At 40.4% G+C, this 22,718-nt stretch overlaps 1 protein-coding gene across 1 annotated transcript in view; it reads left to right on the top strand.

Moving 5' to 3' along the window:
- The window catches only part of LOC129342885 (probable DNA double-strand break repair Rad50 ATPase), a 47,056-nt gene extending 28,460 nt beyond the window's left edge, over positions 1–18,596 (top strand). Inside the window, exons 14-26 of the mRNA XM_054998837.1 lie at positions 728–748; positions 2,454–2,477; positions 3,758–3,778; positions 4,852–4,872; positions 6,216–6,236; positions 8,984–9,016; positions 10,190–10,210; positions 12,922–12,942; positions 13,348–13,365; positions 14,552–14,578; positions 15,936–15,956; positions 16,537–16,560; positions 18,338–18,596. Coding sequence (XP_054854812.1) covers positions 728–748; positions 2,454–2,477; positions 3,758–3,778; positions 4,852–4,872; positions 6,216–6,236; positions 8,984–9,016; positions 10,190–10,210; positions 12,922–12,942; positions 13,348–13,365; positions 14,552–14,578; positions 15,936–15,956; positions 16,537–16,560; positions 18,338–18,346 — 282 coding nt within the window. The 3' untranslated portion in view covers positions 18,347–18,596. The remainder of the gene's footprint in view (positions 1–727; positions 749–2,453; positions 2,478–3,757; positions 3,779–4,851; positions 4,873–6,215; positions 6,237–8,983; positions 9,017–10,189; positions 10,211–12,921; positions 12,943–13,347; positions 13,366–14,551; positions 14,579–15,935; positions 15,957–16,536; positions 16,561–18,337) is intronic.
- Positions 18,597–22,718: the final 4,122 nt, after the last annotated feature.

The raw sequence follows: 22,718 nt of genomic DNA, 5'->3' as shown, positions 1-22,718 counted from the left end.
ATGCTGCCATTGCCATGGCAGGCGTGGCGGTCTTACAGGAGCCCAATGGATAGGTGTGGGGTTAGGGTTAGGGTTAAGCTTAGGGTTAGGGTCAGGCTCTACGAGGGAGCCCTTAAGGATTGCATAGAATGTATTTTCAGGCCATAGGTAACCTTGCAGGGCATGAGTTGTGCACCCCATTAAGAGCTCTATGGAAGATTAGAAGGATTGGGTGCCACATAGCGGGCTCCATCTTCAAGAGAGTCATGATTCCCAGTCTGAGAACCTCTTCTGTGAATGTATATCCTGTGGTTCTAAATTTTTAATGAGTTACCTGGCTCTTCTAGACTTTAGTTGGAAATCTTTGGCTGATTCTCCTTGCATGGCACTAGAAAGTGACTATAAGGTGTTACATGCAAGAATGGCTGATTAAAGTGTTAAAATTAGTTGAGATGAAAAGTTTGACAATAGCACAACAGATTTGATATAGGTATGCTTTTACAGAAACTCAGTAGATAAGATAACTTACACTCTACACGGGCAGATTAGCTGTTTGTTTTGGTGTGTGTTATTTTCATTCTGGGGATGTGTGAGCAATGCTATGAAAAAGCCCTTTAGTGGTGTGGAAAATGGTGGCTATAAGTGGTCGATGGAAAGAAAATGTCACCTGTGCGGGCAGGACTTTGAGCCTATAATGCACAAAGATACCAAAAATACTGAAGAAATCACTGTTTCTTTTTAAATTTAGAAAGTGAAAGAAATTGTGCTGGTGAGTATTATGAATCATTTGTGCATTGCCTGAACAGCCTGCAGTGTCCTTTAGACAAGACTTAACCTTTGCCACCCAGCATATTCCTTCTGATTTATAGAAGCGTCCCTCTGAAGAGCGTCAGATAGTCACTGAATTTCCTGTCCCAGTTGTATTGTTCCCCTGTTATTAAAATATCAATACTACCATTCAGGTGATTTACAATATAAATGGACAAACCACAACCCTATATAGAATTAACAGGCTTGGCTCAAGTTCTGGAAAAAATGTACAACCCACTTTTCCCCCCAGGCGTTGGGTAGCTACAATGGGTAGTTTCAGTCACTGGGCCATGCATCTGTGTTGAGAGTAGTATTTATTCCTTTGAAGGCTGGAGTGCTTAGCTATCATGGTTTCTGATCGTATTTTAAACTGCTTTTAATATTTTAAGCCACTTAGAAAGTCCATGTTACTGAACAGGAGGTACAAATATTTTACTACATAAAAATAAAGGAATCCAGTGGTGGTCCATTCTGCTGCTAGAAATGAATTCAGTTGTAGGTTTAGAAAATGCTGATTTAAAGCCTACATCTTGTTGTCAAGATTTTGTTATTGTTAGTATTTCAGTTTAATGGAATCAATAGATTAATAAACTATCCCTGGCAGAACAAGATAAATATGTTAAAGAAATAAACAGTATAGCTTTCCAAGCATACGGAGCACTGAAAACATTTAGCAGTGTTTTTTTCCATAATACATCATATGGTATTTCAATAGAATAAATTTGAAGAGAGTCAAATATTTTTGCAGCCATTTGTGATGGAGAAAGTTAGGGGGCAATGTCTTTCCTACAACGTTTTTTCCTGCTAAGGAAAGCAACCAGAGCTTTTTTTCAGCAGGAATGTGGTGGAACGGAGTTCCGGAACCTCCTGAAAATGGTCACATGGCTGGTGGCCCCGCCCCCTGATCTCCAGACAGAGGGGAGTTTAGATTGCCCTCCGTGCCACTGGAGTGGTGCAGAGGGCAATCTAAACTCCCCTCTGTCTGGAGATCAGGGGGCGGGGCCACCAGCCATGTGATCATTTTCGCCAAGGGCAACCCACTGAGTTCCACCACCTCTTTTCCCAGAAAAAAAGCCCTGAAAGCAACTATCTGCTAAATTCCCTTTGCACTCTTCTTTTAAAGACACAAGAAGATGGGCAGTGACAGGAGACCAATCCTCTGTGTCTATGCAGATATTTACTAAATTCATTCTCTGTCTTCCCGCAAGAAGCATTTCACACATTTCTGCAAGTTTCCCATAACCAGAAGGTGCAAATGGTCAACTGATTAATTAACCAAAGTTGCTCCTATGAAATTTAATCATAGATCAAAAATGTCTCTGTTGCTTGTGTCAGATCAAAATGAGATAAACTATATTTGATGCACTGAATACAATTAAATTGCCTTGACAGCGACAGTGCAGTCATTCCCTCTCTCCATGGAGCTATGGAACTATATTTCTGTGAAAATGTTAGGGATCTCTGTCAGAGAATTTTCAGCACCCCCCACCCCAAATCACAATATCAGATGTTTTCTGCGGACCCTAAAAATTAGCTGTTTAAAAGATGATGTAAATATGTAGTTAAAATGCATTGTAAAAGCCACTGTGTTGAGAATTCCTGCTTATCACGATGGAGATACTAACAGGAATCACAAACTATATATTTATTTATTTTTTATTCAGAGCCTTGAAGAGAAAGTGCAAAACGTGAGTATTGTAAATCATTTGTGTATTGGCTGATTGATCAAAACGTTCTTCAAAATTAGGCCTAGTCTTCGCTTGCAACTTTTAGTCTCATTTTCAAAACTAGCCCCAGACCACAAAATAATGGAATAAAAGTTTGCCTATTGAAATTCATTGGAAAGCTTTGATTTTCATCCCAGAGTCACTTTGGTATTGCAAATCTTTTCAGTCTAAAACATCAGGAAATACAGATGAGAATTGGGTAGCTCTAATTTTTTAAAAATCCTTGAGTTGACTTGCTTTTCCAACAGGCACACAGCATGCCACCTCATTTTCAATGTCTGCTGGTGCCCATTTTTACTTGATATCATGGTGTGGAGAGGGGGGGGGGTGTCCTACCTTCCTGCCTGTTCCATTATCCTGAGCCAAAATGGCCCCTCTGGAGGCCCCCTCCGCAGCACTGAGGCAAATAGGGCCCCATGCAGGCTTTAAAAATAACATTCTTCTCTGTTCGTGTGCAGCTGCAGGAAAATGGGTTCGATCCTGTTCCCTTGACCCAATTCACTAAAAAACACCTTGTGTATTTGGGCCCTTAGACTATAAGAAAATCATGGTTATGAAGGCTCTGGGAATACAGCCCCTGACTGGTATGCTTCCATTACCAACACTTGGAGGTCTAACAGGAGCTCAGTGGATAAGTATGGCCTAGAGTTGGGGGGTGTCGGGCCCTACAAGGGAGCCCATGGGCTGCATAAAATGTATTGCCAGGCCACAGGTCCTGGAGGCCATTATTTGTGCACCCCATTAGGAGCTCTTTGTAGGAGTGCGGTTACCAAATAATAGGCTCCATCTTCAAGACAGTCACAATTCCCAGTCTGAGAACCTTTTCTGTGAATACGTATCCTGTGTTTTTTTACTAAATTACCTGGCTCTTCTAGTCTTTTAGTTTGACATCTTTTTTGATTCTCCTTGCATGGCACTAGAAAATAGCTATACTACATTACATACAAGAATGACTGATTAAAGTGTTAAAATGAGTTGAGTTGGATATACTCATAGGAAAGGTTTCATAATAGCACAATAGATTTGATTTAGGTATGCCTTTATGGAAACTCAGTAGATAGGATAACCTACACTCTATACAGGCAGATCAACTGTTCATTAATCAACCCAGTTTTTGGTGTGTGTTATGTATGAATAATGCTGTCAAAAAGACCTTTAAAGGTGTGGAAAATGGCAGCTGTGAGTGATTGATAGAAAGATACCAAAATACTGAAGAAATCACTGTTTCCTTTTAAATTTAGAAACTGAATGAAGATTTACAGGTGAGTATTATATCTCATTTGTGTATTGCCTGAACAGCTTGTAGTGTCCTTTAGGCAAGATTCCAAGTTATTCCTTCTGATTTATAGAAGTGTCCCTCTGAAGAGCTTGAGATAGTCATAGAGCTTCTTGTCCCAGTTGTATTGTCCCCCCGTTATTAAAATATCAATACTGCAATTCAGGTGAGTCTCAGGCCACTTGAAATGAAAGAAAGATGTGCAATTAAGAGGATTGTGGTTACAATGATCTCACAGTGGAGATTCAACCATGCCAGTTTTTGCTGAGCATTTAAATTTTTTTTAGCCCTTGGACATTTCATGGCTTATCAGGCATGGAGGTTGTCCTGTTCTTTTGTCCAGCGGTAGGTGTTTTTACTTGTGCAGGGCTAACTCCAATCATATCATTGAGATATGCTGGCCAGGAAAAGTGTGAGTAAAAGCTGACCTGGGCATGCATCCTAGCGTTTGCCCTTGATGTAGGTATGCCTTTATGGAACCCCAGTAGATAGGAAAACTTACAGTCTATGCAGGCAGATCAGCTATTCATTAACCAATCCAGTTCAACTCAGTTTTTGGTGGGTGGTATCTGCATTCATTGATGTGTGAGCCATGCTCAGAAAAAGCCCTTTAGTGGTGTGGAAAATGGTAATAGTGAAGGGTTGATGGAATTAAAATGGAACCCATCCACGCAAGTTCTTCCAAAACGCACCCCTTCCCATCCAGATTGAATGCAAACAAAACTAATCTGCATTTTTTCAAATAAAGATGACACTCATGCAAGTTTAAGAAAGATCAGAGGAAAGCAGGGGGAAGCCTGAGAAGTGGATTATTAAAGGATGTTTCGTGAATGCTTAAAAAACAGAAGAGCGCCAAGCGAAATGTCCATGTGGGTGTAGACAGGGAAAGCGCTCCATTGCTTCATCAGTTTAAAGTGTCATCCTATGTAGAGATTCAAACTGGCTACCCCTGCTCTGCATTGGATTGCAGTGTAACTGTGAAGAAAGCCATGCTTTCAGCAGATGATGCGTAAAGATAATAAAAATACTGAATAAATCCCTGTTTCTTTTTAAATTTAGAAACTGACAGAAGAAGTAAATGTAAGTATATGACTCATTTGTGCATTGCCTGAACATCTTGCAATGTCCTTTAGACAAGAACTAAATTTTGTCACCCAACGTATCCTTTCTGAGAGCCAAGCTACAAGTGACGCCTTACACAGGTTGGACACTTGTCAGCTTCCCTCAAGTTTTGATGGGAAATGTAGGCATCCTGGTTTTACAGCTTGGCTCTCTGTTACAGCTGCAAGACCAGGATGCCTACATTTCCCATCAAAACTTGAGGGAAGCTGACAAGTGTCCAACCTGTGTAAGGCGTCACTTGTAGCTTGGCTCTGAGTGACAGATGAGTCCTTCTGAAGAGATAGTCATAGAGCTTGTCCTAATTGTATTGTCCTCCAGTTATTAAATTATCAGTAGTAACATTCAGGTGGTTCAGAGGTCTCTTGAAATGTAAGAAATATGTACAATTAAGAGGGTTCTGGTTACAATCACCTCACAGCAGTGATTCAACCATGGAGTCTTTTGCTGGGCATTTGAAAAAGTTTTTCGACCTTAGACATTTCATGGCTTCCTAGGCAGGGAGGTTAGGGAGGAGAATGGGTCCCCATCCTCTACTGTTATCCAGCTGGAGGTAATATTGGTAGGAGAGGGTTAACTCTTAGCATTTCATTGAGGTATGTAAGCCAGGAAAAGAGAGATGCAGAGTAAAAGCTGACCTGGGCATGGATCCCGAGGATTGCCCATGTAGTAGGTATGCCTTTATGGAAACCCAGTAGATAGGATAACCTACACTCTATGTAGTGTAGCCATTTGTGTAGGAATTAGCCATTTGTTAACCAATCCAGTTCAATCCCGTTTTGGATGTGTGGTTCTGCATTCATTAATGTGTGAGCAATCCTCAGAAAAAGCCCTTTAGTGGGTGTGGAAAATGGCAATGGTGAAGGGTTGATGGAAGGAAAATGGCACCCACCAGTTTAGGACCTTGCAAAATGAGTTGCTTCCCATCCATACTGAATGCAAACACACCTGCTCCACAATTTTTCAAATGAAGATAATACCGGTGCAAGTTTGGGAAAGGTCAGCGGAAAGCAGGGGGTCAGCTGGGAAATGGATTATTAAAGGGTGTTTTGTGCATGCTTAAAAAACCAGAAATGCTCCAATTTGGACCAAAGGCAGAGCAAAATGTCCATGTGGGTACAGACAGGGAATGTGCTTCTTCGCTTCATCGTTTTATAGTGCCATCCTATGCAGAGTTATTCCAACTGGCTAAACCCACTCTGCGTAGGATTGCACTGTAACTGTGAAGAGACCCATGCTTTTAGCAGATAATGCATAAAGTTATTTAAAATACTGATGAAATCCCTGTTTCCTTTTAAATTTAGGGATTGAAGGAAAAAATAAGTGTAAGTATCATTAATCATTTGTGCATTTCCGGAAGAACCCGCGTGTCCTTTAGACTAGATCCAACCTTAGCCACCTGTCTTATTCTTTCTGATTTATAGAAGCGTCCCTCTAAAGAGCTTGAGATAGTCACAGAGCTTCTTGTCCCAACCATATTATCCCCCTTTATTAAAATATCAGTACTTCCATTCAGGTGATTCACAGGCCACTTAAAATGAAATAAAGAAGTGCATCAAGCTTGTCTATATCCTTCTTAAATTGTGGTGCCCAAAACTGAACACAATACTCTAGGTGAGGTCTAACCAGAGCAGAGTAGAGTGATACCATCACTTCATATGACCTGGACACAATGGTTCTGTTGATACTGCCCAGAATTGCATTTGCCTTTTTAGCTACCACATCATACTGCTGACTTATGTTCAGTGTATGATCTATTAAGACCACTAGATCCTTTTTGCACATACTACTGCCAAGACAAGTGTTCCCCAACCTATAATTATGCATTTGGTTTTTTCTACCTAAACGCAGAAGTTTGCATTTATCTCTGTTGAAAATCATTTTATTTGATTTAGCGCAGTTTTCCAGCCTGTCAAGATCATCCTGCATCCTCCTGACTCTGTCTTCTACCATATTTGCTACCCCTCCCACTTTAGTATCATCTGAAAATGTAATAATTATTCCCTCTATTCCTTCATCCAAATCATAAAAATATTGAACAGAATAGGTCCAGGACCGATCCCTGAGGCACTCCACTTCTCACTCTTCTCCAAGAGGATGAGGAACCATTAACAAGCACTCTTTGGGTGTGATCTGTCAACCAATTATAGATCCACCTAACAGTAGTAGGCTCCAAACCGCATTTTACCAACTTGCCAACAAGGATATTATGTGGAACCATATCAAATGCCTTACTGAAATCAAGATTAACTATGTCTACAGCATTCCCCTGATCCAGCAAGGTAGTAACTTTCTCAAAAAAAGAGATAAGTTTAGTCTGACATGATTTGTTCAGCTGATGGGTCGGTAGTTACCCAGATCCTCCTTTTCCCCCTTCTTGGAGATGGGGACAACATTTACCCGACTCCAATCTTCTGGCACCTCACCTGTTCTTGAACAGGACAGAGGCTTCAGCAATTACAGCTGGGAGTCCTTTTAGTACTCTTGGGTGCAATTCATCTAGCCCCGAGGGTTTCATTTAAAGAAACTAGGTGTTTATGTAGTACCCCTAGGCCGATCCTAGGCTGTAATTCCCTTCCTCCTTTATATGTACTGTTATTGCCATATTGAGGATCATTTCTTTCACAGGAGAAGACTGTGGAAAAGTAGGAATTGAGCAGTTCTGCCCTCTCTTCATTGCCTGTTACAATCAAACTGGGTTTGATTCCCCACTCCTCCACTTGAAGCCAACTGAGTGACCTTGGGTCAGTCACAGCTCTTCTAGAGCTCTCTTAGCCCCACCCACCTTACAGGATGATTGTCGTGAAAATAATAACATCACACTTTGTGAACTGCTCTGAGTGGGCATTAAGTTGTGCTGAAGGGCAGTATATAAATCGAATGTTGTTTTTATTATCATTATCATTATCATTATCATTATCATTATCATTATCATTATCATTATCATTATCATTATCATTATCATTATCATTATCATTATCATTACAAAAATAGTATTAATTGTATAATAAACTAGCCTTAATTGTTAATAAGCTGCCTCAGATGACAGGAATCGTAAATGAAATCTATCTATGGTCCATTTTCTCATGTGCCAAAAACATTTTGTTCCTTTCCACTAGGATTCATAAGAGTTCAAATTGGACAGGATTTTTCAGTACACAAAAATATTCGCACCTTTGGGTCTCACAATTTCAATTATTTGTGGTCTGCCACCTGACCATTTGATGTAGCAAGCAATCCGTCAGCATAAATTACCAAATTACAACTACCAACATAAAATACACAATGTACCAATTTAGATTAGGGCCGTTTCCACACACGTTGAATAATTCACTTTCAATACGCTTTAGTGCACATTTGTAACTGATTTTCCATGTGTGGAACAAAAAATCCACTTCTAAAGGATAACTAAAGTGCATTGAAAGTGCATTATTCAACGTGTGTGGAAACGGCCTAGATTACTGCAACAAGCTCTACGTGGGGCTGCCCTTGAAATCTGTCTAGAAGTCACAGTTGGTAGAGAATGCTGCAGCAATAATGTTGATGGGACTGAGTTGTAGGGCACATATCACCCCAGTCTGGTTCCATCTACACAGGCTTTGAATTTCCTTCCAGGCCACATTATATAGAGCTTTAAATGTCAATACCAGCACTTCTGTCACAAGACTTTGGAACTTGCTCCCCAGCCAGATTTGTCTCTCTCTATTGTTGCCTTTTGTGAAATGTTTTAACTTTTTGATGTTCATTGCCTTGGGTACCCTATTTGGGTGAATAGAAATGTTTTAAGTGAAATAACTAAAATAATCTCTTTAAAGTATTGAGCAATACGGACTCTTTGTTGAGGGGACTTTACTAAAAGATTTTTGGAAGTGGACATTTATAAATATGTAACTGAAACAATGTCTCAGGAAAGCTTTAGGGAATTTCTGGAAAGTATCTTTTTACCAGGAGTGAGTTAATATGAACTAAATAATCTTATTCGAAATTGCTTAGCTCGTCATGTAAGCTTTCAGCCCCTACATATCATTGTGAAAAAAGTATGAATGAATAACCACTTTTCTTTTCCATTTAGAATGTAGAAAACTTAACAGAAGAGGAATTGCAGGTGGGTGTTTCACATCTTTTGTGTATTGTCTTATTGATCTGGAGTGTCCTTCCTATCTTCTCCTGCCAAACTGGACTTGTGATTTTGAAAAGGTCCCTCCAAAGAATTTGAAAAAGTAAAAATGGAGAAATGTCCCACCTGCTGGGTTCCTGCTTCTCCTCCTAGCTCTGCTTTTCTCCCAATTCACAGCCACTTTGAACAAGAAGAAGACCTGAAGTTCACAGAGATGCAGCCATGCTTTTGCGCTTTTGTGAAAGCAAGCTAGCTTATGTATTTTCTTGTGCTTTTGACAGCACATGAAAACGCATGTGCCGTTAATTTATGAAAATAAATAAGATTCTTGAAGCTGGCTGCTTATATGAGCAGCTCCAGTAATTTCATGGCTTTGACTTGCTGGTTTCTGTGTTTCTGGTTTTCATGTTTGCAACTGTCATAGTCATGGGTTACCAATATGTGTGTTAACTGCTTTTAAATATTGCAAGTGACTTTGCTAATTCTTTTGACTGAATGGCAGGCTCCAAAGGCCTGTAGCTTGCAGTCATGATTAAATTATTAGGATTACATTACTAAAGTGTTAATAGATCTATGAAGTTCCTCAAACAGAAAGAGAAAGAAATCTCTTTCCTTCAAGTTTCTCCACTCTGAGAAAGTCAAATAAGCAGGCAAAGACTTTCCCCTTATTTTGTTTTTAGATTGAGGGAAGCTAGCCTCTGTTAAACTTCATTATGATCGACAAAGGATGCTAGTCAGAAATTTCACATTACACTCTGCTTTTCCATTAAGATTTTACTTAAACTATGAGACTGGAAACTTTAATTAATTAATAATACAGGAATACAATCAATTTATTGATGAAGCTAAGGGGTATTTCTATCAATATTCATCTTAGCTTTGTCACACCCCTGCAGTCAATCACTTTTATCAACTCAAATGAAGCTCTCTGTGTTGGGGACCTTGAGATCCCTAGTAGAGAATTCTTAGCAGCTACATCCCAGAATTCTTGTGATATGGGAGTAGAGGAGAATGAAAATGGTATAGAACTAACAAATTGTAGTGTAGCCACATCTTTAGTGAAAACACGTTGTGGATCTGGCTGTCAGTCCTTAACAGTGAAAAAAGTCATTAACCAACTTCAAAAAGCATGAAGAACTATTTTCTGTCTTTCTATTTTAGAAATTAAAAGAGAAATTGTCCGTGAGTATAACAAGTCCTGTTTGCACTTGCTGATATCTGTAATAGTCTTCTAAGTGGAGCATTCGTCTTCCTTCGCGCCTTTCTGAGATTTTCCTGTGATTTGTGTGCCAAACTATAGGGGTTTTACTCCAAGTTTCCTCACATTTCCTACTTGTTTTTCCTGTGTTCTCCTCATCATTTTTTCATGCTTTCCCAAACTGCCTTTGAGAAACTTCAGAAAAATGATGCTGAAATACAGGAAGACAATCAATGGGAAAAAGGACACAAGCAAGCTTGGAGCAAAATGATTGCAGGTCAACAAACAACTCTTTGGTGATATTTTGCATCATTGCCTAAAGTACCAGAAATTCTGAAATAATGAAATGAAGATTCTCCAACTGAAGTTTATATTTTTTGTCACATTTCCTACTTGTTTTCCCTGTGTTCTCCTCATATTTTTCCATACTTTCTCAAACTGCCTTTGAGAAACTGCAGAAAAATTATGGTGAAAATACAGGAAGACCATCAATGTGAAAAAGGATACAAGGAAATTTGGAGAACAACCATTGAAAGTTGACAAAGAAACCATTGGGAAAATCTCCTTGGTGATATTTTGGACCACTACCTATTGTATCAGAAATCCTGAAATAGTGAAATGATGTTTTCCTAACTGAAGTTAATATTTTTTAAAATGATAAATTTTGTTCTGCTCCATATTCATATTCTGAAATAGGTCTTTAATTATTAGCTTTGTTTACTAAGATATTAGGCAAAAAAAATCAGGAATTTTTTACTGTCTCTCTTTGATATTAAGTTAGATAAAGGAGGGAGACAATTTAGCTTCCAGTTTAATTGCTAATAACAAATGTGAAAAATGTTGTGCCAAAAAATGGTAGATCACAGAATAAAGCAATACCAGAAAGAGTGACAAGGTGGACCAGTTCCTGGTACATAAGCAGCATCAGTGTAGAATTTGACCAAATTAAAGATGACAAATGAACCTGAAAACTGATTATGAAGATCTGATGATGGCCAGGTATCACCTCCTAAGGTGACAGTTGGAAATATTTGAAGAAGCTTGCAATTGCTCACTTTAGTTGCATGGAATGTTTCCAGTTGTGACTAGAGATGGGTATGAACTGAAATATGAACCAAAGTTCATCACGAACCAAGCCAGTTCGTGGTTTGCAAACTGGTGGTTCATCAGAGCCCGTTTCTGATAAACCGTGATGAACTTTAGGCCGGTTTGTTTTTCGGTTTGTGAAGCTTAAAGCAGCACTTTTCTTGCCTTCAAACACCGTCTGCTTTTCTGCTGATGGGTGAGGGATCCCCCATCAACTGGAAAAAAAAAACAGTAGCCATTTGAAAGTAGCAACACTTTTCTTGCTTTCAAACACCTGCCACTTTTATCAGCTGAGACAACTAATGAGTTTCGTTTTTAGATCTAAAGCTTGCTGTTGTAATTAGATGAGTACCATATTATTAAAGTGTTAATAGATTTATGAAGTTCCTCAAACAGAAAGGGGAAAAAAATCCCTTTCCTTCAAGTTTCTCCACCTTGAGAAAGAGAAATAAACAGGCAAAGACTTTCCTCTTGCTTTGTTTCTACACTGGGGGAAGCCAGCTATTGTTAAACTTTGTTATGATTGACAAAGGAAACTACTCAGTTATCACATTAATGATTGCTTTATTGATTTATTGATTAAGTAAAGGATAATTTCTAGCAACATTAACCTTAGCTTGCTCTGACTCCACCCCTGTAGTTAATCACATTTGACAACTCCAGTGAAGCTCCCTGTGGGGAGGTTGAGATCCCTAGCAAAGAATTCTCAGCACCTTCAACTCAGAATTCTTGTCAAAAGGGAGTGGAAGATAATGAAACTGGTGCAGAACTAACACATTATAGTGCAGCCACATCTTTAGTGCAAATGAGTTGTGAGTAGAGATGGGCACGAACAGCAATACAAACTAAAAAAGCCACAAACAGCCCAATCTAAACGAACAGGTGGTCGTTGCAAGCCTCGTTCGTTGCTGTTCGTCAAGTCAGACAGTCTGGCACCTGCAATCAATTCCCTTGGCAACTTAGGCAGGGATTGTTGGACCTCTGTCTGAACTCCTGCTGTTGCCCTGGAAACCCCAATCAAAGCCTAATTTAGCTTGATAGGCAGGTCTTCCTTTCAAGTGTGGAGCTCCAAATTTGTTACAAGGAAGCAAAGAGCAGGGGGGAGGGGGCTCCTAGCTCTGGTTTTGCAGACAGTGAGGGAGAGACAGTTGCTGTTGGCATTTTGAGAGAGAGGTAGAGTGCATTGGAGCTTGAATTTTTTTTGTGTATGGTGGGATAGGGATCTACCCCTTCAAGTTCCAGGGCTGCTGCCAGGCTCTGGGCCAAGCCATTATTTATTATTGGTACCTTTCCTGGTGCCTGCTCAGGTCAGGTTTCTGGGAGTAGTGCAGTAGGGATCTTGACTTGGATGATAGCTGGAGGAGAGCCTGCTGGCCCCGTGAACAGCCAACCATGTACATGTTCGTGAACAGGGCCATGTTCGTGGTTGTTCGTAAGTCGGTGTTTGTGGATGGCAACAAACAATGAACATTATGTTCATTTTTTTCTGTTCGTGCCCATCTCTAATTGTGAGTTCTGCTGTCAGTCATTGCCAAAGTGAAAAAGAAATCCTTAACCAGCTACAAAAAACATGAAGAAATAATAATTTTTCGTCTTTTTTCTATTTTAGGAATTGAAAGAGAAATTGCAAGTGAGTATGACAACTCCTCTGTGCAATGGCTGATTAATGTGTAATTGTTTTCTAAATGGACTATTAGACTTTCTTTCCTCTCTGAGATTCTTCTGTGATTTATTGTAAGGGAAGCAGGAAAAAACCTCACTTCCTAAAAGCACTGAACTCAGGCTATGGAGAAGACACTTGCTTCTGCACAAACAGAAATAATTTTCCAGCTGTGCCCTAACTGTTTTTGGATTTGTGGTTTTAATGGAACTTTGTTTTAATATTTAATGCTTTAATTGTATGACTGAATACAGTTTTATTGTACCTTCTACTCTTGTTATCTGTCTCAGAGCCTGAACTGATGTGGGGAAAAGATGGGCATAAAAATAAGTGAATGAATAAATAAATGCTTCTTCTTCTTTTTTTAAACTTTAGACTCTGGTTGAGAGTGCTGTGAGTATTTCAAATCCTCTGTGGGTTAACTGAATAATCTGCAGTGCTTTCTTTCCCATTATCTTTTATTAAAAAATTATGTTTTGCCTCTCAGTTTTTAGAACAGTATGTCTGCAAGAGCCCTTGTGATCCACAGACCAATTCTGCCCCAAAGTTAACAGGGCTTAGCTATAGCATGAGCAGAGCCTTGGCCAGTCCCAGTTGTACTGCATTCAGTCATTCATAAATGCTGCAATGGACCTTTTCTCTTCTCTTAATTCTGGAAAGGCTTAGATACACTAGCAATATGAAGTATGCTGAGATTGCCTGCTCCTAGATTATGGATTCTAGGTGCATGCCTTGAATCCCTGGGAGACTTGACATAAGTGTCATGGGAAAAAAGACATCTTCAATGTATTAATATCACTTCTGTTAAAAATCTGGATATGATATCAACAGGTGCTGTAGGATTTTGCCGGTTTCTATGGTAAAAAACATAAAAATCAGCAAAACCCAAGAGCTTTTTCACCTGCCACTCATTTGAACACCAGTGGGGAATGAGGGGGCTTTTTGGTGAGGGACTGTGCCACCTAAAGCAGGCAAATAGCATGCCTATCCTTGACTTCACCAGTAAAAGTTTCCATTTGATTCAAATTGGTTATTAGAGGATTTGGTAACATCTAAGACAGAGGCTCTTTGTTTGCAAAAGTTGCCACCTATCTGTGACTCAGAAGGGCACAAGCAGGTCATGAAGACCATAGCCCTCCTCACCGTCTCTTTCCTGAACTTGAAGGTCCCGCTTTGTTCTCATGGCTATAGACCTGCCCTTGATCAATTTTTCTAACTTCCCCCCAACCTCTTCTGAAAATGTGTCCACCTCTGTGATTAATTATACTTTTTTCTCTCCAATAAAAACATGTGGTTGGAGCAACCTAAATATTATTAGGAAAATTTCAGAGATATGCCAGACAGATGACCCCTGTTCCAGATTCTGGGTTGACATTTTGAGCATTTTCTAAAGCAATATGGTTCTCCTGGATCCTGAGGCTCCAGGAAACTGCCCTTACCACCTACTCAGGTTTACGGCCCCTTGGATTAACAGAGGACAAGCGTTCCCATGTATCATTGTGAATGCTCCCCTCACAAGACTTTCTGTAAGTCAGATATTGAAAAGAACAAAACAATAACAATTTGCTTTTATATTTAGGAGGGAGATGCGAAAAAAGAATTGGAAGTGAGTATTATGAAACATCTGTGTATTGTATTGACTGAATGATCTTTAGAGTCCCTCATACAGGTGTCTAGTTGTTTCTTGCCATTTTTACTTGCTGATTTCTAGAAGTGTTCCTTCAAGGAACGTGAACTAGTTATTTAGAAGTTGTCCCCATCCTTCAGGCCATATTGGTACTGCTGCCTTATGTGTGGGGGGAGGAGGAGCTAATGCCTCGCTGCCCGCTCTTGCTTCACTGCTTGATCCATTCTCCTGAGCCACACAGCTGGCCACATAATTTTAAAAGTCTGCCGGGGCCCATTTTTACTTGAAATTATGGTGTAGAGTGAGGAGAGACTCTTGCTTCCCTCCAGCTCCATTCTATTGAGCCAAAATGGCCCCACTGGAGGCCTCTTGCAAGGCACTGAGCCAACTCAAAGCTCTATAGGCTTGAAAAATAACATTCCCCTCTGCTGCTATGCAGCCACAGGAAAACGGGTTAGATCCAGTTCCCTTGACCCAACTTATTAAAAAACATCTTGAGTAGTTTAGCCCTGAGTCTATCTGAAAATGGTGGTTATGAAGTCTCTGAAAATACAGCAGCTGGCTAGTATGCTGCCATTGCCAAAGCAGGCTTGGAGGTCTTACAGGAGCCCACTGGATAGGTGTGAGGTAGAGTGGGGGGGGGTGTCAGGCCCTACGAGGGAGCCCATGGACTACATAAAATGTATTGGCAGACCACAGGTCTTTCTGGAGGCCATTGTGCACCCCATTAGTAGCTATTTGGAGGAGTAGGGGGGTGGGTGCCAAACAAAATGCTCCATCATCAAGAGAGTCATGATTCTGAGGGCCAAGCTACACATGACGAATGACACTTGAACGGCAAGTGGATTGAGTGGAGGGCAAGTGAACAGGGAGAAATACACTTGCCGTTCAAATGTCATTCGTCATGTGTAGCTTGGCCCTCAGTCTGAGAACCTCTTCTGTGAATGCATATCCTGTGGTTTTATATTTATACTGAATGACCTGGCTCTTCTAGACTTTTAGTTTGAAACATTTTCTTGATTCTCTTTGCATGGCACTAGAAAATGACTATAAGGTGTTTCATGCAAGGATGGCTGATTAAAGGGTTAAAGTAGGATAACCTACACTCTGTACAGGCAGATTAGCTGTTTGTTAATCAACCCAGTTTGGTGTGTGCTATCTTCATTCTGGGGGTGTGTGAGCAATGTTCTCAAAAAGATCTTTAGAGGTGTGGGAAATGGCAGCTGTAAATGGTTAATGGAAAGAAAATGTCACCCGTGTGGGCGGGACTTTTGAGTAGATAATGCATACGGATATCAAAAATACTGAAGAAATCACTGTTTCCTTTTAAATTTAGAAACTGAAAGAAGTTGTACAGGTGAGTATTATGAACTTCTTGTCATTAAACTTCTTGTCTCAATTGTATTGTCCCCCTGTTATTAAAATATCAATACTGCCATTCAGGTGGTTCACAATGGCTGAATCCACATTACCTCGGCGCATCCCAGTGTTGCACTAAATGTTCGCTAAACACCCAGAAGTATAGCGTCTTTTAAGCGCGATTTCTGAATCATGCTAGAAAGACGCTATACTTCTGGGTGTTTAGTGAACATTTAGTGCAACACCGGGACGCGCCGAGGTAATGTGGATTCAGCCAATATAAATGGGCAAACTGCAACCCTATGTAGAGTTAACAGGCTTGGCTTGGCTTCTGAAAAAATGTACAACCCACCTTTTTTACAGTCTTTGAGTAGCTGCACTGCCTGGTTTCAGTCACATGGCCATATATATGTGTCGAGAGTAGTATTTATGCTTTTGATGGCTGGAGTGCTTTGCTATCATGACTTCTGATTGTAGTTTAATGCTTTGTAAGAGCCACTGTGTTGAGAATTTCTGCTTATCATGGTGGAGATACCAATGAGAATCACAAAGCATATACTTATTTATTTTTCATTCAGGGCCTTCAAGAAAAATTGTTAAACGTGAGTATTGTTTATCCTTTGTGTGTTGGCTGAACAATCAAAATGTCCTTCACAATGGGCCTGGTCTTCACTTGCAAGTTTTAGTATCTTTTTCAAGAGCAGCCCCGACCACCAAATAATGGAATAAAAGTTAAAGTCTATGAATGGCTTCTTTTCTGTTATAGGCCATCAGTAAATTACAAGGGGTAAATATTCTATATAACATTTCTGTGTGCCCAGGGTTTTTTTTAAACATTAAGTTTGTTGAAGGGTAAGAGAGAGTGTGGTATGGCATACACTATTTTGGATTTGAGATGAGGAGAACTGGTTTCAGACAACAGCTTGGACCCAGACATGCTCATTGGTTTAACTTAGGCCATTATCTTTTTGTCCGCTTGAATGACTTGCCCATATGGCTGTTGCCATGTCCATTTGCGCCTGAGCCATTTAAACACCTTACAATCCTTGAAGGAAGGGAGGAATATGAATGATTATGAGGAATAAAGGAAACACTCCTTCGAACATTCTGTTTTTGGAGTGTGCTCTTAAAAATTTTTAAGGTCACCAAGGGAGTTTTGAGGTAGAGTGGGGAACTTGCACACAGCTCCTTCAAATTGTAGACTAGCATCCTACCTGCTGTATCCTACTGGTCCTCAGTGGTAATTGGCCATGCTGTTTCGTTGCTGGAAAGCAATATCTCAGCTCTAGAAACTTTAATCAGTGGAGTGGCAACACAGAAGTAGAATCTAATATGGTCACCATATTTCCTAACAAAACTTATTTCCCATCTGTTTTGGAGGTGGTTTTGCATAACACTGTTTGTTGTTGGTCTATTTTCATGAGTTACTCTAAAAGTTTTTTCCAGGTCCCTTTATAGAAGTTATTAATCAATGAGAATGTCTCTTGCTGTCTCAGGAGCAAAGTCCCTTAGATTCAAGGAATAAAATTGATTAGAACTTCGGTCAGGATCTTTTCAGCTGTCATCCTGTAGAATCAAGTAGCTCATACATGAAAACCTATATTGTGTCGAGGGCATGAGAGGATGGAAGCCTCCAAAGCTGAGTTGCCAGCATCTCCTGGAATTCCAACTAATCTCTAGACCACAGAGGTCAGTTCCTCTGGAACTGGCAGCTTCCGAGGGTGGACCTTATGGCATTGCCTCTCACTGAGGTACCTCCCCTCATCAAACTGTGCATTCCCCAGGCACTGATCCCAAATATTCAGGAATTTCCCAAGCTGCAGCTTGCAACTCTATTCCGTGGGAGATATGCTGCTTGACAGATGCACTTTGGGGAAGGGTTAAGATATGTGGTGCTGTTGGTAGAATGGGTCTTCTTGGGGAATCTTCAAGGAATGTTTTTAATCAAAATGGTTGCTATAATGTGAAAGTTACCAAGTTAATAGGAACCCTCTGTAAACATGAACACAGGCATCAGGACCCAAGCAACCAATCTCAGATCATAGGTATATTGTGTTTATTACACCGTAAAACTGCAAGAAGAGTCACTTCCGGTTTTGTTTCTACATGGCTCCCAATATAACAATAGTTGTGGTAGAAGTAATACGTTGTTGAAAATAAGGATTTGGTAAAAGTTATTCATTTCCAAATTATTTATTTCAGTGGAAGAGAAAAGAATGTGCTGTGCATGTAATGGGAACTAAAAATGCTTAGTTTTTACTGGAACCCGAACCCACCCATGATCTGTTGTGAACAGATTTAAATACCCTTTGAGTGATTATGTTTTCAGCCACAGTTCTTTGGAGATGTTTGTGCTAATAGCTATCATTTGCTATCTAGAGCCAGTAAGTGAGAAGACTTACGGAAGATGATGGACTCCGTTGTCGATGACTTCCTGCTCATATGCTTTCTGCGCTGCCACCTCGAGGCAATAAAGTGAAAAGAAATATAACACAAATCACAGTAGTCAAACGTATAGAAAACCAGTGATTGATTCCGTTGCCTTTGTAACACAGGGCTGAGGGCAATAAGAACTGCCCCATTACTGCCCGGGAGGATGGCCAAAGCTTTGCAAAAAATAAAGAAAATTGCAACTGCACTGAAATGGTTCGTTTGATTTTTATTCATGGTCTGAGTAAGAAATTTCATTTTCCTCACTGCTGGTACATTCCTGTCTTTCTGATTTTCAGATTCGTGGTTTTAGGGACTACAGGGTGGCAATTCCATGGTGGTAGTTGGTATTACACAGCATATGTATTAAACTGAAGGCTGATTCAGACAATCTGCCTAGCGAATGCTACGGCTCGAGGTTTTGTGTCTGCATGAGGATGCCTTCTCATATGTATTAAACTGAAGGCTGATTCAGACAATCTGCCTAGTGAATGCTACGGCTCGAGGTTTTGTGTCTGCATGAGGATGCCTTTTCAGGGTGGACAACAGTGGGCAATGGGTTCAAAACACTGTGAGAAAATTTCTATGCTGGATTGAATGATAGATAGCATGTAAGGCCCAGCCCAGTTGATCTATATATTGGCCTACTTGCACAGTGGATTTGTGCTCCACTGATTATAAAGACGAGAGAAATTATGTTTTGAGTTATGAAAAGAAATAACAAAGAGCTGTCAAATTGCAACAGGCTTATAAGTTTCCAGCTAATGGGGTTTTCAAGAGAAGAGAGGCGAAGAGGTGGTTTGCCATTGCCTGCTTCTGTAACCCCAATCTTCCTGGGTATTCTCCTATCTGAGTACGGACTGTAGCCAAGTCTGCTTAGCTTCTGAGCTCTGACATGCTCAGGCTATTCTCAGTAATTTAAGCCATGAAGGATAATTTTAGGCTGCCTTTCAGTGATTGTGGGAGAGAGTGAGAAACACAACACCCAACCTTGATCTGTTTGTTAGAATTGAAGTATGCAGAAAGAGAAAATGATAACACGGAGACACCCTTGTGCAGAAGTCCTGTTAAGGCATTTACCATGCTCCTCATTTGTTACCCTAAATGGGGAGAGTCTCCTTGCGAGTTGGGAGACTTAGCATGCAAGGAGAGGCAGTGAGAGGGCTTAATGGGGATCTCCACCAATGTATATAGGGATCATTCCTGTAGAGAATTCTTAATAAAAACAAGCGGGTGTTCAACAAAAATGGTTTTTTATTAAAGGAGTAGCAAAAGCAACCATATGGGAAAGAACACACTACATACACATAGCGATAACTAGAAATAAATGAGGAAGAAGGACAGAGATTCAGGGTTTACCAGTCTAGAAGAAGAGGACGTCCATAGAGAAGAGCAGCTTGAAGAAGGAGGCTCAGATGTGCAGTCTGAGGTTGCATGGGTGGATCCAGAGCACACACACGGAATTATGGCAGAGGGTAGCCCAATTATACTGTGGAATGTACCCTGGGGTAAGATGGCATCTTCTGCACCAAAACACACCTGGCTGTCTCCAGAGGTGAGACAATACAACAGATTTGGTGACAAAGTTTTAGGAACTTACAAAAATATGAGACCATTTTCTGAAATCAGAAAACATGGCCGTTCTTCCAAGTGAACAAAATGTGGTGGGCTTGCTAGCCTTTCAATAGCTTGAATTAGAACTTGCCACCCCTCCCTTTTTCTGAATTAGAACTTAAGCAGGTTTTATCATCCCTTGAATTTTTAAACAAATTGGAGGTTCGTGGGGGTTGGCAGCCTGGTGTTCTAGTGAGTCAAAACCATAGGCTTACTCAGACCCTGAGACCAGAATAATATAACAAACAAAAGTGTGTGTGCGTGGGGGGGGGGGAATTTCCTAAAATTTTATGTGGGAAAGTATTTCAAGTAAGTAAGAAAAGAAGCAAAGACAAACAATGGGGGGAGGATGAGGAAAGATATAAGAGAAGGAACTGTAAAACAATTCCCACTTCTGGAACCACCGTTCCTTTGTTGCAATTTTCTTTGAAAGTACAGTCAGAAAGAGGCTATCCTTTGTTCTACATTTTAGTGTTTTAATTTACATTATGAATTTCCCAGAGCATATTTAGTAGTGAGACGTCAGCAAAATGTTTTACATAAATAAATCCTTAAGCTGACTTGGCTTGGTGATAGCTACTTCTGTTTTTCTTTTTCTTTCATTAGAAAGATATTATCTACATATACACACATATATCACACACCAGTACTTTGAATCGTGTTGGATGGTAAATCACGGAATTTCAATAAACATTCCAAGTGATCTACAGCTTTTGACTTCTCTAGTTTATATAACACTCACTTTTTTAAAAACTTTCCTTCTTTTTAGGGACAGCCTGATGACAGATTCTGGGCAAAAACTACACAGGCAGTTGTAATTAAGGCAAAATTGGCTCAGGAAGGAAACTCCCAAATTAGAGGGAAATTCCACCTTGAGTCTCAGTGAGAAAGGTAGATTATAAATTATGTGAGTGAATGAATGGATGAATATGCGAATGAATGAATAAACAAATTAATTAATAAATTGGGCCATTTGGTGTGTAGCTCTGTGTCAGGAATCCAGTTGCCAGAAACTCAACTAATCAAACTCTGAAGGAATGCAAATCTATCAGTCTCCCAGAGAAACTTGTACATGTTTGAGGAAGGGAGCTCTGACTCTCAAGAGCTTACACTCTGAAAATGTTCTAAGTTGATCAAACTCATCCCTAAGGGAAGAGGGATTTTTTAAAACATTTATGTAAGATTAGCCAGAAACTATCTACTCTGTTCTTGCCCTAGTGTTCTGCTTTACTTGTACCTGCTTGTAGATTGTTTCCAGATATCTGTGATTTCTAGAAAATTTGTGTAGTTAAAACCTTGCTCTCTGGGTTTGGACAATGGAGATGTTTGGCAAGAGCCCAGTAGCAAACCTTGGCTGGGTCAGGCACCCATTTATCTTGGAATTGGTGCTGAAGTGGACAGCTCCAGCATAGAGCAAGGTGAAATGGACAGCTCCTGCACAGAGAAAGGGAAGAGGGGGGAGCGGAAGCTGAACGTTTCTTGCTCTCATATATGCTCATGCACCCTTTTCTTGGGGAAATGGATACATCCTGACAGAACCTGGCCCAAATGACTCATCTGATGGTGAAATGCCTACATGAAAGCATCCTGAATGAAAAGGGAAAAGGAAAACGGTTATTAAAACAGACCTGACTTCTGGCAGCCTCAGCACACAAAACTGAGGTCCCAAGGTGGGAAGAGGTAGTTAGTAATAAAGACAGCGGGCAGTCTTATTGTACTTTGGTTGCATCACGAGAAGACAAGAATCTCTGGAAAAGCCAATAATGCTAGGAAAAGTAGAAGGCAGTAGGAAAAGAGGAAGACCTAAAAGGAGATGGCTTGCTTCAAAAAAAAGAAGGCACATCCTCCAGTTTGCAAGACATGAGCAAGTCTGTTAATGATAGGATGTTTTGGAGGTCTTTCATTCATTGGGTAGCCATAGGTCAGAGTCGACTTGACAGCATGTAACACACACATCATAGGCATGCACCAAAAGTATTGCCCCTCTCCTATTTCTTCCACAAGAGCCTTACCCTGCCTGTCCAGCAAGTGGCAGCAAAGTCAAAGATGCTCACATTGCAGTCCTTTTCCTCCCAAAATCCCCACATGGCTTCAGGATAGCCACTGGGAGTCAAAATGTCAGATTGGAGTCCCTTTGAGTGACCAGAACATTGATGTAAATCCCATATGCCATACACATGGAGTAGCAAAGCTGGTAATGGGACTTGGAAAGGCTACGTTTGGGCTTGGTGCTTTCCCCTGTCAGGAGCCCAACTTCTCCTTTTATGCTGAAGGAGGGGAAGAAGGGAAGGGACCCATGGGGCATGACACCACCTCACTCTCAGTCCAGGCACGTTTACATGTGTCAGCAAGTAGAAATCCTGAGTCAAATCCTAAATCCTACAAGGCTCTCCACCCTTCACATAAAGACATAACCCAGAGGAGTTCATCGGATGCATCTGATGAAGAGAGCGGTGGCGCTCGAAAGCTTATGCTACAATAAAGTTGGTTAGTCTTAAATGTGCGATGGGACTCTTTGCTATAAAGACATAATAGGGACAAAATTCAAGTCCAGTAGCACCTTAAAGACCATCAAGGTTTCCAAGGTATGAGCTTTTGAGAAAGTTCTCTTTTTTAGATACCAGGTGTCAGATACCTGAGAAAAGGAACATGGAATCTCAAAAGCTTAAGAACTTATACCCTGGCAATCTTGTTGATGTTTAATTGGATTCTATAC

This window comes from Eublepharis macularius, chromosome 15 (genome assembly GCF_028583425.1).
Source record: "Eublepharis macularius isolate TG4126 chromosome 15, MPM_Emac_v1.0, whole genome shotgun sequence".
NCBI classification, from domain to species: Eukaryota; Metazoa; Chordata; class Lepidosauria; order Squamata; family Eublepharidae; genus Eublepharis; species Eublepharis macularius.
The sequence above is the reverse complement of the archived record's forward strand: the minus strand, read 5'-3'. Positions and strand labels throughout refer to the sequence as shown.